General features: G+C 53.5%; 1 protein-coding gene across 2 annotated transcripts in view; it reads right to left on the reverse strand.

Annotated features, from left to right (window-relative positions):
• TRAPPC9 (trafficking protein particle complex subunit 9) overlaps positions 1-9,647 on the reverse strand; it is a 544,285-nt gene extending 534,638 nt beyond the window's left edge. For both annotated transcript variants that reach the window (XM_077749979.1, XM_077749978.1), the window contains exons 1-2: positions 9,060-9,647; positions 444-589 (exon numbers count right to left, since the gene is read on the reverse strand). In XM_077749979.1, coding sequence (XP_077606105.1) covers positions 444-589; positions 9,060-9,643 — 730 coding nt within the window. In that variant the 5' untranslated portion in view covers positions 9,644-9,647. The remainder of the gene's footprint in view (positions 1-443; positions 590-9,059) is intronic.
• Positions 9,648-14,048: the final 4,401 nt, after the last annotated feature.

Here is a 14,048-nt window from a genome sequence, read left to right on the forward strand (position 1 = left end):
CACTCTACAGTATGTCTGACTATCCTCCCTGTGCTTTATCTTTTCACATTTTCACGGCTCAACGACACGCCACCACGTGGACACACCACATCTGGCTGACGTCCACCAGCCCGCTGCACACGGGGTTTGAAGAATGCGGCTAAGAGGTGACTATGGTGGGAATGGCTTAGCAGGGGCAAGATGTGCTCGCAAACAAACAAACCCAGAGAAACACGGAACAGCGGCCCGCCATCCAGGAGAGTGTGTGCTGGTGCAGGCAGGGGGGGGAGGAGGCGACAGCAGGCACGGCAGGAGGGCTGTCCCCACCATCCCCGACAGCGGCCAGACAGCCCACCGCCTCTCCTCCCTCGTCCTTCACTTTCAGAACCTTTGTTCTGTCTTCGCTCACTGCAAACAACAGCTGCTGCAATTACACATCTGCTGTCTTCATGAGACGCTCTTACCTCCAAGCCACAGGAAGTCGTTGACGGAGCGGAGGAGCTCCACGGACATGTGGTAATGCACCAGCGCGTCCTGCAGCATCCCGGCCTGGAGACACAGGTCCCCCACGTGCTTCCGCATGCGCCCCTGGCACCGCTTCTTGTAATGTCTGAAAAATACAACGCGTGGAGACGTGTCATTACTAATGCACAGCTTCTGCCCCCAAAGCACACTGGCCAAGCACTAGTCAACCCTCTTACTACCAAAAAAAAAAAAAAAAAGCTAAAAACGCAGCTTTAGGCTGTGTACATGAAAGGCAGCAACCATCATTGCCAGTATGTGAGCTGGAACGGTCCCGACTTCAAAAACACCTGCCAAGTGACTTCCTCGAGGTACGAGGTACATGTGACTTCCACCACCTAGTTCCCTTAGACGATCTTACAGTGGGATCTTCCCTCGCAAAGTTTATGTTTCAGCTTTTTAAGAAATCAATCGCCTTCCACTTTCTTAAATTCAAACCTATTATTATTTTATAAAGAGAGTGATCCTGCATATCAGAAGCCAACCACTGGCTTTTGCAAATAAGACCTTTATCTTCACGATTTCAGAGTCAGCTGCAATAACACCTGGGGGGGGGCGGGGGCACCACCTCCTTAAATATTGGCAAGGATGTGCTCTAAATAATGCAAAGGCCTCTCACGCCGTATCAACTGGAAACCAAAGAAATTGTATCAAAATATTCCTATTCTTTTGAATATTAAATTTCTTTAAAGATTTTTTTTCAAGAAAAATAGCAGCTATATGAATTTTTTTCTCGCCAAGAAAACAATCGTATCAAAAATAAAAACCCCTATGAAAATCCAAAAGGCGTGAAGTTTCTAGCTAAGTGAGTATTACTGACACATCTCAGTACAAAGTTAAATCTCTACAGATCTAACTCTAACAAACTCTACAAACTCTTTGGCGACCCCAGAATTTAGTTTTTCTGTTCCCGGTATTGGCTGCACTAAGATCGTCACGTGTGGCAGGGGAGAGAAAAGAGGAAACTCCATCACCTTCANTCCCCAACCGGACGGCCTCGCTCTCTCTTCTGGAAACGTCCACAGCCTTCCGACGAGCTCCCGCTGTCTCCACTGGGTGCCCCTGCTCCGCTCCGTCCCGGCTATGCTCACACACACCCAGAGCGGCCTTCCCAAAGCATAAACCTGATGAAGCCCCCACTTCAAACCCCTCAAGGCTCCCCGGTACAGTTCTGGCTCCCCCACTGCCCCCCTGCGGCCTGCAGCCTTACGTTACCCCAGCGAGCGCAGGCCCCACCTCTGCCGAGCTACCTCGCTCTCTAGGCCTCAGCTCACGTGCCGGTCAGCTTCTCAAGGAGGCCCTCCCTGCCTCCGGCCTCCGCACTCCAGCTGTGCTCCCAGAACCCTCTGGCTGGACCACCTTCTGACATCTGTCAGCCCCAAAAATGCACGTGCATTTTGCCTCCTCTCCCCTGGACACTCGGCAGCACGTGTTACAAATAAACAGATGGACAGATGGGTCTCAAAGGGACGGAGGGGCTACTGCCTGGCCCAACCCCCTCTTTGTGCAGAACGCGAAACCACGAACCCTGTCCCAAAGGCCACTCCCCACTGACACCCTTCGCTGCCTCCCTCTGTTGTCAGTTCTAATCAAACCCAAGCTCCTCCGAAGTCCCGCACCCCAGGCCCTCTGCAGTGTCCTCTCCGGCGGAGCAGCCTCCACCCTGAGGCCTGGGACATGGACCCGGGCCCCCCAGCACAGGGCACCTTCCTCAAGCCCCACCCCCACAAGCCCCCAGGCCTCCGCCCAGGCTGCTCCCGCCACCAGAGCCTCCCTGCTGGTCCCTTCGCCCGGCTGACTCTCATCGTGTCTTCAGAACGCAACGCAGAGCCCTCTGTCCCCTGGAAACCTCCCTCGGGCCGTGGCTGGGCCCCCCGCAACACGACTGCGCTGCCACTGCCTGGGTGTCTGTCCATCTGCCCCACTCAGAGCCGCTCTGAGAGCATCTGGGGGAAGGGAAGGACGAGAGGACAGACGGGGGACGGAAAGCAAACACAGCCCAAGCCCTGAATTCAAGGATTCCCACGCGTGAGTCACAAGCCACGCGGCTTGACGGGGAGCAAAGGCCCCACTTAACACCTGTGAAAACATCGCGCTGGGATACCAACACGCGGGGACTTTTCACCCTCCCCTGACGTAAAATGAGACAACGACGTCACCGGAACAGAACTTCAGGACGCACGCCGCTGTGCACACGAGAAGTGGCCGCGCTCCAGCCAGCTCACGGCGTCCCCTCCGAAGGCGGTCACTGCCAGGCCTACTCGGTGCGTCTCCTCCCGGAAAGGACTCAGCATCCAAATGCACCTTCCCTCCTCCAGTAACGTAACTGTCAACCTCGGAGACGTGGCTCAGCCTACAAATGCTGCTCTGGTGCTGAGTGACACAGGCAGGGAGCAAGGCTGACCTTCCCCCTCCCCGCCCCTTTCCCGTCGGAAACTGTCATGTCCCCCCCCTCCTGGCAGAAGCCCTGTGACAGACCCTCACTCTCCGAACCCGCAGATAGTGCCTAACCTGTAGAAGGATCAAGGCTGAACTGCTTCCTCCAAAGTAACTATCAATGTACGCAGGAGTCTTCTCAGGTCTTTTGTGGGGAGAGACTATTCCAGAACTATCCACCGATCATACAAGTCAGCTCCGGCTCCCAATGCCCCCAGGGCCCTACCCACTGTGCCTCCTGCTCCACGGGACAGACCAGGAGGCGGGGGCTCCCCCACTCCTCAGGGCTCTGCGGCCTCCCTCTAGGTCCAGCACGCTTCGTCCGGCCCCCACCATGGGACTCTGGCTCCCGGGGGCTCCCCCCGCCCTCCCGCCGCAGAAGCTGTCTTCCCGGGGTGGGGGGCCGGCACACCAGCCCCCTCGGATTTCCCCAGCAGCTGCTCTGCCCGCCAGCACTTTGAAGATCAATGGCGCCGGCTCCTAAAATCCCAGCCTCCTGGGAATGATGCGTACTAACCTCCACGACGGGCCTTCCTCCAGCCCACTGGTCACAGCCCGGCCCCTCCTCCGGCCCCAGTCTACACCTCGCTAGGTGAGCCCACCCACACCCTGGGTTCTAAATGCAAGCCACACACGGACCCCGCCCAGGGTGTCTCTCCAGTCCACTCTGTCACCTGCACTCCAGGCTCATAAATCCAATCGCCTCTTTGACACGGTCACTTGAACGTCGAACGAGTATAGTCAAGTAAAAACACGTCCAACGTGTACTCTGGAATTTGACCCCCGTGGGTACCCAGTCCCCCCCAGCAGACGGCCCCACCACACACCCCGTCGTTCAGGTCCAAACCCTGACTTTCTTACTTGATTTCCTCTTTTCCTCACCCTGCCAACGCACCATGATCAGTGACAAGCCGTGACATTTCCGTCCCTAAGCATACCTCAACTTTGCTCCACAGGACACAGCAGGCTCACGGCAAGTGTGTGCCGAGTGTCACAGCCCTCTGAAGAGAGGGACGGTTCTCCTGGCACGGACACTGTGGGAAGGCACCCAGGTCTCACACAGGAGGCCCAGAGAAAGAGGCTCATGGCTCTGCCATCGTCTGCACTTTGAAGGGTCTGAGGCCTAGAAGGGCTCCCGCTGAGTAGGCCTGCCTGCCAGAGGGGAGAAGGGGAGAAGGGAGGAAGCCAGGCCCGGCTACCCTTACACCCGTCCGCTGGGGCCTAGGGAGCAGTGTGCCAGGTCCTGTGGCCCAGCCACAACCCGGCCATCGCAGCACCCTGGCCCTGCCTTTCTGAATGTGGCCACCTTCAATTTCTCATACCCGTTACACCGCGCTCCTGCCTCAGCCCCCACCCCAGAACACGATGGAATCTTTCTGAAGGTCCAGCCAGTCTCAGTTGAGGCAAAGTCAGTGAAGGACAAAGGTATTCCCGTTCGGACCAGAGGATTATAGAAGAAAACAGGGCGTCCTGGCCAGCACGGCGGTAGCAGCAAAGCCCTGCCCCACGGGGGAGCTGGGCCAGGGGAGACACAAGGAGCCAGGTCAGCCCAAGATTCTCCGGGACTGAGCCTGGTTAACTGTCGGAGTCCGGCCACGGCAAAGTGACGACACGCCCGTCCGTGACAGACACTGGCCTCAACAAACAGAAATGGCTCTCACCAACACAGGGTTTCACTAGGAATAAAGGCTGGAGGCGCGCCTGGAGGGCTTGGTGGGTTAAGTGTCTGACTTCAGCTCAGGTCATGATCTCATGGGTCATGAGTTCAAGTCAGGCTCTGTGCTGACAGCACAGAGCCTGGAGCTGCTTCAGATTCTGTGTCTCCCTCTCTCTCTCTCTCTCTCTCTCTCTCAAAAATAAACATTAAGAGTAAAGGCTGGTACAGGTAAGGGCCCGTACAACCGCTCAGGTGAACACCACGGCCTGTCCGCATGCTTACTGGCTAACGCAGAAAGTCAACTACGGTCAACTGCAGAGGTTCTTGTGTCCACAAGATGCAAACAAACTGGCTATTGAGAAGGCCATGTTTTCCTAACGCTTAGAAGAGTCACCGTCATAAAGGGGGCAGGAGACCCGCGCAGACTGTTGGACATCTCTGCCCTCTTACGAGGGGAGGCTGCTAAGAAGTGAGGTAAGCGGCATGCTGCAGGGAAGGCAGAAGGTGGCTGGCAACCGTGCCCCCCCCCCAACAGCACCCCTCCGTGGCCCTCACGCTCGCACGCTGGCAGCCCCGCATCGGTGACCGCCGGGCGCCAAAGCACCACCATGCACATCACACAGTGACAGCCAGGGAACGCGTGCCCGATATGCTCGTTCCAATGCCTGAAAGGAGCGAGGCGCTGCAGTCTGAGGCTTCCCAGGTTAAGAGGCACCCGCGAAGCCGCCCAAATCAATTAGCGTCTCACTTCCTCAAAACCAACAGAAAAGATGAATTGGGGCTCATTTGTCGCCAAATGCAAAGTAATACCGAACAAGTTCCCCAAAGCAAGTATTTTTATAACCGATATCAAACACCAATGGGTTACGTGCTAAAAACAGCAAAAAAAAAAAAAAAAAAAAAATTTAAATTTAAAAAAAAAAAAAATTTAAATTCAAAAATAAAAAGATGACCAGGGTAATATACAGATTCAGGCAGCAGTAAATTTTGGTAAAAAGCGGTAAAGGCAGTGAGGAGGCAGCACACAGGGAAATCGAGCTGTTTTCAATGCAATGTGTTCACAGCCTACCTTTTCAGACCCAACAACATACTCACAGGGCGGTATGACAGAAAGAAAAAAAGGAAAAGAAAAGAAAGAGGAACAAGCAAAAATTAGAAACACACAAGAACAAAAATAACTTTGAGAGCTACAACACTGAGTGTCCAGGAATCTACCACAGGCTTCCAGGAGGCCAGGGGCACACGTGACGTTCAAGTAAGACCCCCGCACCCCGCGGGACCAGGGAGTGAGGGGCCTGCACTTAGCCAAATCGGCCCCAGGGCCTATCGGTGTGGCCAGTGCACCAACCCAAACTTGGCCTTCATCTAGACACGTCCTTGTGAGCTGCAAACCATGGCAGTTCAGCTGGGCCCTCCCACGAAGAGCTGCAGGAGCAGAGCCCGCTCTGTAGAGTATGGGAGCAGCAGTGCTAAGCGGACTAAGGAGGAATGTATTTGATTTGAGGTCGAAAGAGAGCTGTGTTTACAGCACCGGGAACAGAACGGACCCACCGAGAGGCCAGTTCAATTCACTGCTGTGTTTCCGGGGCCTGGAGTCACGCGTGGCACCCGGAGGCTCTCACTAAATGCCTGTTGATATTGTTGCCTGGTACGTGCCAGGCAGTGTCCCTACACAGCCCTGTCACTCCCTCTGAACTGTGAGCACAGATTTCAAAGGGCAAGAACAAGCTGGCATTCTCTGGTGGGCCTGCAACCTCAAAGCCAAGAAGTCGAGGACTAGAATATGTCACCGGCGCCTAGTGTAGCAAAGGAGAACGCCCAGGTCAAGGGTCAGAGTGGGGCTCCCAGCTGCCCCTGAGGCCTCAGCCATGCCCCAGCTGGTCCGGGCGGCAGGGACAAGCCAGTCTGTGTCCAGGCCGCAGGCCACTGCAGCCAGGGACGCCGGGCAGCCCGTGTGCTAAGGGACAGCGGCCAGGGCGCCCGNCACGGCTGCCCGGCTCCTACCCCTTGCCACCCCAGCCCTGAGGCATAAAAGGGGAGCAGCAGCAAGTAGACTACATGGCCACTGCGAGGACTGAGTATAGGTCACGATGTATCATGCCTGGCCCTTCCCTGAGGCCACGTAAACATGCGTGGCCAGGAAATGAAACCACTCCAGGCCCTGCAAAGTACCAGGTGGGGCTTGGGCTACTCTGCACTCCCCACTCCCAGGGCCAGCTGGGGCCTGGTGTTCTCAGGTCTGTGACAATTTCTCCTCCAACTTACCAACAAGCAGAAAGGCAGTGTTTGACCTTAGGTGAAGTCAGGAGACTTACTGCCCACCTACTCTGCAGCGAGCACACTCTGCCCGCACACACACTGGGTCACTCAAGCCTCGCTTGGGAGACCCTCATCCACAATCTGCAGAAAGGGACAGACAGGGGCACCTGGGTGGCTCAAGTCAGTGAGGCATCTGATTCGTGATCTCGGCTCAGGTCGTGACATCACAGTTCATGGGATCGAGCCCCGCGTCGGGCTCTGTGCTGACAGCACAAAGCCTGCTTGGGATTCTCACTCTCTCCTCTCTCTGCCCCTCCCCGCTTGGGTGTACACGCTCTCTTGCTCGCTCTCTCTCTCTCTCTCTCTCTCTCCAAATAAATAAACTTTAAAAGAAGAAGAAGAAGGAGAACCTGCGTGGCTCAATCTGACTTTGGCTCAGGCCATGATCTCACAGTTCATGAGTTTGAGGCCCACATCGGACTCACTGCTGTCAGAGCAGAGCCCGCTTTGGATGGCTCTGGATCCTCCATCTCCCTCTGTCTCTGCCCCTCCCCTGCTAGCTTTCTCTCTCCTTCTCTCAAAAATAAATATTAAAAGAAGAAGAAGAAGGGGACTGAGAGACTCAGTGCCCAAGGCCGCGAAGCCGACACTGCCCCTCACTAAAGGGCACCTCCTCTACACAAAGCATATCCCACGTCATCCCCCTGTGCACACGGATGCCACAGGGGCCGCAGCACGGGGAGGCAGAGCAGGGCCCAGAGAGGGGAACAAACAGCGCAGGAGAGCTAACCTGCAACAGCGCTGGGGCGAAGTTCAGGTGCTGAGTGAGTCTCAGGGGAAAGTGAGGCTGATCCTTCCCTGCTCTGTCCAACGCCCCCTCTAAAACAGAGAATGTGAGCACACTTTCATCTGTACAAAGGGCTCTTTGGGAAGTCCTGGTGGTGCTCTGACACCCTGACGCTCGCCTCGGAGGACTGTGAGGACTCGGGCGCTGTGGCTGTCGGGTGTCAGGCAGGACGAAGGGACCCGAGGCGTGGGCCACGCCCAGCCTGGGTGGCTGGGGCTCCTTTCCCGCTCCGCTCAGCGCGCTCCGAGCTCGGCCGCCTCTTCTGCTTCTGCTTCGGCGCCTCAGCGATAAATCAAAGGGATGAGACTGAGCAACAGTTTCTAACCAGGCACTAATGCAGTGCTGTCCAACAGGAATAAAATGCGAGCCAGGGAAATAAAATTTTCAATTGTCACAGTTTAAAAAGTAAAAAACCAGGGCGCCTGGGGGGCTCAGTGGGTTAAGTGTCCGACTTCAGCTCAGGTCATGATCTCACAGTTTGTGGGTTCGAGCCCCACGACGGGCTTTGGGCTGACAGCTCGGAGCCTGGAGCCTGTTTCAGATTCTGTGTCTCCCCCTCTCTCTGTTCCTCCCCTACTCATGCTCACTCGTTCTCTCTCTCGCTCTCTCTCAAAAGTAAATGAACATTTTTAAAAAAGTAAAAACTAGGGGCACCTAGGTGGCTTAGTCAGTTAAGCGACCGACTTTCGCTTAGGTCATGATCTCGTGGTTCGTGGGTTCGAGCCCCACATCGGGCTCTGTGCNATATGTAAAATATTATCATTTGATATGTATAAACTATTAATAGGCACCTGGGAGGTTCAGTTGGTTAAGCATCCGACTTCAGTTCACATCATAATCTCACGGTTTGTGAGTTCAAGCCCCATGTCAGGCTCTGTGCTGACAGCAGAGCCCACTTTGGATACTCTCTCCCTGCCTCCCTCTGCCCCTCCCCTACTAGTGCTTTCTGTCTCTCTTTGATTCAACGATAAATAAACATTTAAAAAAATTAAAAAAATACATTAATGAGATCCTCTCTTTTTTCCATACGAAGTCTCAGTACGTGGTGTGCATTTTACTTACAGCACAACTCAGCTCACACTGGCCACCTCTCTGGGGTTCAAGAGCCAAGTGTCCCCCATGTTGGACAGCGGCTCAGGGTTCCCACCAGGAGTCCCCGTTGAAACGGGGGAGTAAGTGTACACACTAACCCCGAAAGGATTTCCCTTAACCGAAAGCTGACCCATTTTTACAGGTCTGAAAACCGCGGACTGCACCCATCCACCCCCCGCTGCAATAAAACTGTACCATCTGCTTATCCCTTCTTGATGTCCGGAAGCAGCCCGAGCGCGAAGCCTCTGGGCCCCTGGGTAAACTTACCTACTATCTGTGTCCAGTCCCACAAAGTCCTTTTTCTCAAACGGGACACAGAGAAGCGGGATCTTATCCCCGGACTTGTCTGTGGCCCTGTCCAGCCGCTTGGACTCGAGCACAATGAAGAGGGATTCGATGAAGTCCTCGATCCTCTTCTCCACCGCCTCACAGTCCTCGTAGTTGGGGTAGAAGGCCACGTCGGTGCGCGGCTGCTCCGTGATCTCTCCCTGCAGCCCGAAGACAAAGAGGCGGGAGTCGTAGAGCGTGGAGCCGTAGATCTCCTTCTGCACGTGGAACTTCTCGAAGGTCTGCGGCCAGTCCTTGGCCGAGAAGCAGTCCGTGATGGTGATGAGGCCCACGACCTTGCGATGGGTCTGGAAGTCACCCCACTCGTTGTTCTCAGGGGGGTAGTGGTGCCGGTAGCGGATGTAGAGCACCCGCTGGGAGTCCCGCACGCTGATCTGGCTGACGGAGGAGATCCTCTTGTAGATCCGGAAGAAGTTCTCCTCCGAGACGACGCCCACCGGCTGCACGGCCACGAGGAGGCTCTGGTGGTCCTCAGCGCACTGCATGTAGTCGGGGACGCTCATGGTGGAGGCCCTGCCCAGAGACAGGAGGGGGACTATGAGGTGCACGGGTTTTGAAGGCGCCAGCCCACCCTGGGATTGGGGTGGTTCCGACCCTCACCACCGAGGCGCAGGGTGAGCCCCACGCAAAGCCGTGGGCTACAATCTGTCCTCAGACTCCAGCACGCGGCCCCCGTGCCTCTCATCACAGCACCGCGGCTCCCAGCCTCGGCTTTGAGGTCCTGCAGAAAAAGCGTTCTATTTCCAACACCAGGCCAGGGGCCGCCGGACGGACAGCGCTCAGAAACGTTCACTGAATGACGAAACTGCTCCCTCATCCCCTCGGCGGGACATAATGAAAATAACCACAGCGAAGTCGGGGCACCTGGCGGCTCAGTCAGTTAAGTGTCTGACTTCAGCTCAGGTCATGATCTCGCAATTTGTAGGTTCAAGCCCCACGTCGGTCTCTGGGCTGAGAGCGTGCAGCCTGGAGCCTGCTTCCGATTCTACGTCTCCCTCTCTCTCTGCCCCCTTCATGTTCTCTCTCTCTCTCTGATATATAAATAAACACTAAAATTAAAAAAAAAAAAAAAAAGAACCACAGAGAAATCAGAAGACCTGGCTTTGAACTCCAGTCTACCTAGGACATAAACGGTTTATATGTGTAGTATCTCACTTAAACCTCCCTGTAACACCACCACAACTTTACTGGTGATGGACCTGACGCAAAGAGAGGCCCCCTGAGAGGCAGCATTTGAGCCTGAGCCCCACAGCTCCCACCATGCTGCCCCACCCGTCGCCCCTCCCAGCAGCTGTTCTCTGAACATTCTCTTCCATGCTGCCTCGGAAAGAACAGAGAGGCACAGCTGCCCCTGGGAGACCCCTCAAACCCTCAAGGGCCAGGGCTGAAGGCGGAGATTTAAGATTTTGTGTTTCTCAAAAGGAGGCAGGGCTTTAAATGCAACAGCAGGGGCACCTGGGTGGCTCAGTCGGTTAAGCATCCGACTTTGGCTCAGGTCAGGATCTCACAGTTCATGGGTTCAAGCCCCGTGTTGGGCTCTGTGCTGACAGCTAGCTCAGAGCCTGGAGCCTGCTTCATATTCTGTATCTCCCTCTCTCTCTGACCCTCCACTGCTCACGCTGTCTTTCTCTCTCTCAGAAATAAATAAAACATTAAAAAAAAAAAAACAGCAGGGGCACCTGGGGGCTCAGTCGGTTAAGCGTCCGACTTTGGCTCAGGTCAGGATCTCACGGATCGTAGGTTCGAGCCCCGCGTCGGGCTCTGTGCTGACAGCTCAGAGCCTGGAGCTTGTTCCGGATTCTGTGTCTCCTTCTCTTTCTGCCCCTCCCCCACTCATGCTCTGTCTCTCTCTCTCTCTCTCTCTCTCAAAAATAAATAAAGATTTAAAAATAAGTAAATAAAATAAAAGCAACAGCAAAACACTTATCTGGTCCAGGCCTTCACCAGGCAGAGACAAAGGGAGGTCCCAGGCGGCTGCAGGCAGGCCTTACGGACAAGCACCACGTCGCAGCAGCACCTGCAAGCCCCGTGCACCGCGGAGCACGAACGCCCACGAGCCCAGGGGAAAGAAGAAACGATGGAGGACAAGCACCGAGGCCTTCTCTCCCCAGTCCTGCGCAGAGAGTGTCACCAAGTCATTCAATATGTTCGCGCCCAAACTCAGGGGCTCACAGGTTACAGAAGCTGAGAATCCTGAGTCACAACGGAAGCTCCAGCCTCCGCTGTGGCGTTCCCAGCTTCCGCAGGGGCGCCACACAAGGCACGCGCTCTCCCAAACACAGACCCTGTTAACACGTGCACACGCGACGCCTCGGCCCACCTAAGAAAAGCCACCTACGGGTAAGAGCGAATTCATGAAATTCAAAGCGGCCACGTAACACACATTAGCAGCAGAAAGGATGCTGCTAGCCCACTGGGTGGCGGGGGACGGTGAAGGCAGGCACAGGTCCCCCGAGTGTGTCCCTGGCTGTCAGGCTATGTGACCACGAGTCGCGTAGTTTCACGAAGGTTGTTTTCGTTTTTGTCAGAGGCTCGGGTTGAAATTAATGATGCATAAAAGTGCATCATTTGCATACCCAACATTTAGTGAGGATTTCCCGCGTGCCAGGCTCCGGACAGAGGGAAAGACAGGGTCCCAGACATCTTCAGGAGTACGAAGAGAAGAAAGATGTTAATCCTCCCCAACTCGATATATAGATTCAACGCTCCTCTGATCAGACTTCCTACCAGATTTTTCATGGAATATAACAAGGTGACTTACAGTCAGGAACAGCCAGGAAATTTCTGGGGACTCACCACCACGGAGGGGGGGCATTTGTCTCCCACCCAAAAGCAAGACCACACACAACCACATCTGCTGACAGGACTCAGGGTTTCTCTGGGGGCTGATGAAAGTTCTATCACGGGCGGTGGCCACACAGCTCTGTGAACACACTAAAAACCACTAAACTGTAGATTTAAATGGGTGACTTGTACAGTGTATGAATTATATTTCAATAAATCTGTGGACGGGAAAAAAGACTACAGTCAGCACAGGCCTGGCACAGGGCTGAAAAGAAAGATGGACTGTGATCACACCCAGAACCAGACCCACACGTACGGGGTCACTGGAAATATGGTAGAGGTGCCATTGCAGGGTGGTAGGAAAGGACGGGCTCCCCAATAAATGATAGCGAGACAACGGGTAATCCATGTGTAAGAGAGACACATAACCCAAGCAGAATATGGGAAAAATGCTCAAATCGGTATCTATAAAGAGGAAATTCTAACAGCCAAGCCATGTAAAGAAAGATGCCCCACCTCAGTGCAATCAGGAAAAGGCAAATGAAAGCCACAGTGATAGACATTTCACGTCCAACATAAATGGACAAAATAAAATTTTATTGTGGTAAAACACATGCATTTACCACCATGGCATGAAGCATATTCACATAGTTATGTAACTGCCTCTAGAATTTTTCCATCTTCCCACCTGACACTCTGTACTCTGTGAACAACGTTCCCCCACCCCCATCACCATTCTTTCTGTTTCTGTGAATTTTTTTAATGTTTATTCATTTTTGAGAGAGAGAGAGACAGAGCATGAACAGGGGAAAGGGGCAGAGAGAGAGGGAGACACAGAATCTGAAGCAGGCTCCAGGCTCTGAGCTGTTAGCACAGAGCCCGAGGCGGGGCTCAAACTCACAGACCATAGATCATGACCTGAGCCGAAGTCAGTCACTTAACCAACTGAGCCACCCAGGTGACCTACTGTCTCTATGAACTTAGCAGCTCTGGGTCCCTCATGTAAGTAGAACCATACACTCTGTGTCCTTATGTGATTAGTTTGTTTCACTTAGCAGAATGTATTTGGGGCTCATCCATGTTGTAGCAAGGGTCAAAATTTCCTTCTTTTTGAATGCTGAGTACTAGTCCATCGTATAGATATACTATTCATTGGGGTACCTGGCTGGCTCAGTCAGTTAAGCACCTGACTTCAGCCCTGGTCATGATCTCACAGTTCATGGATTCAAGCCCCACATCAGGCTCTGTTCTGACAGCCCAGAGCCTGGAGCCTGCTTCGGATTCTGTGTCTCCCTCTCTCTCTGCCCCTGCCATGCTCATGCTCTGTCTGTCTGTCTGTCTCTCTCTCTCTCTCAAAATTAAATAACGTTAGAAAAAAAACTTTTTACAGAAAAATAACTCTCCTATATGACAGTGGGTATACAGGCTGGTACATCCTAGGCCCAGGAATTTCCCAGCAAGAGCAGCCCTGGCCTACGGACGGCAGGAGACATAAAGAAAGGTTCTCAGAAGCCAGAACCAAAAACAACACAAATGTCCACTGTCAGGAGAATGGATAAATAAACCATAGTCTTTTAACATGATGCAATACTTCAGAACAGTGAATATAAATGACCCGCAGCTACACTGCAGGAACATGGTTGAATCTCAACAACACGATGGGTAAATAAAGTTGTGGATTAATGCAAGGAGTAGAATTCTCCCCCACTTACATAAAAATTCAAAACCAGGCAAAACAATATATTGTTTAGGGATATTTACATACATGGTAAAACTATAAAGAAAAATAAATTTGGGGAGTGGTTACTTGCATGGCAGAGAGGAATGTAGTTTGAAAAAAACATAGGCTTCTGTACTGGTTCTGTCCCATTTCTCAAGCTGAATGCCAGCCACGGGGACATGAGCTTTGCCATTCTTTAAACTGTACGTAAACATTACATATATTTTTGCTAGAGTCTGTGTTTTAAAATTCTTTAAAGAGCTAAAAAAAAAAGGGGGGGAGAAGGTACAACTTCAAGGAGCTTACAGCCTACTCGTCATCAGGTTAACTAGTTTTGGGTGTTTTTGGGTTTTTTTTGGGGGGGGTTCTTATTTTAGAGATAGGGGAGGAACAGAGAGAGAAGG

The sequence above is a fragment of the Crocuta crocuta genome, unplaced genomic scaffold (genome assembly GCF_008692635.1).
Source record: "Crocuta crocuta isolate KB4526 unplaced genomic scaffold, BGI_CrCroc_1.0 scaffold119, whole genome shotgun sequence".
Classification (NCBI taxonomy): domain Eukaryota; kingdom Metazoa; phylum Chordata; class Mammalia; order Carnivora; family Hyaenidae; genus Crocuta; species Crocuta crocuta.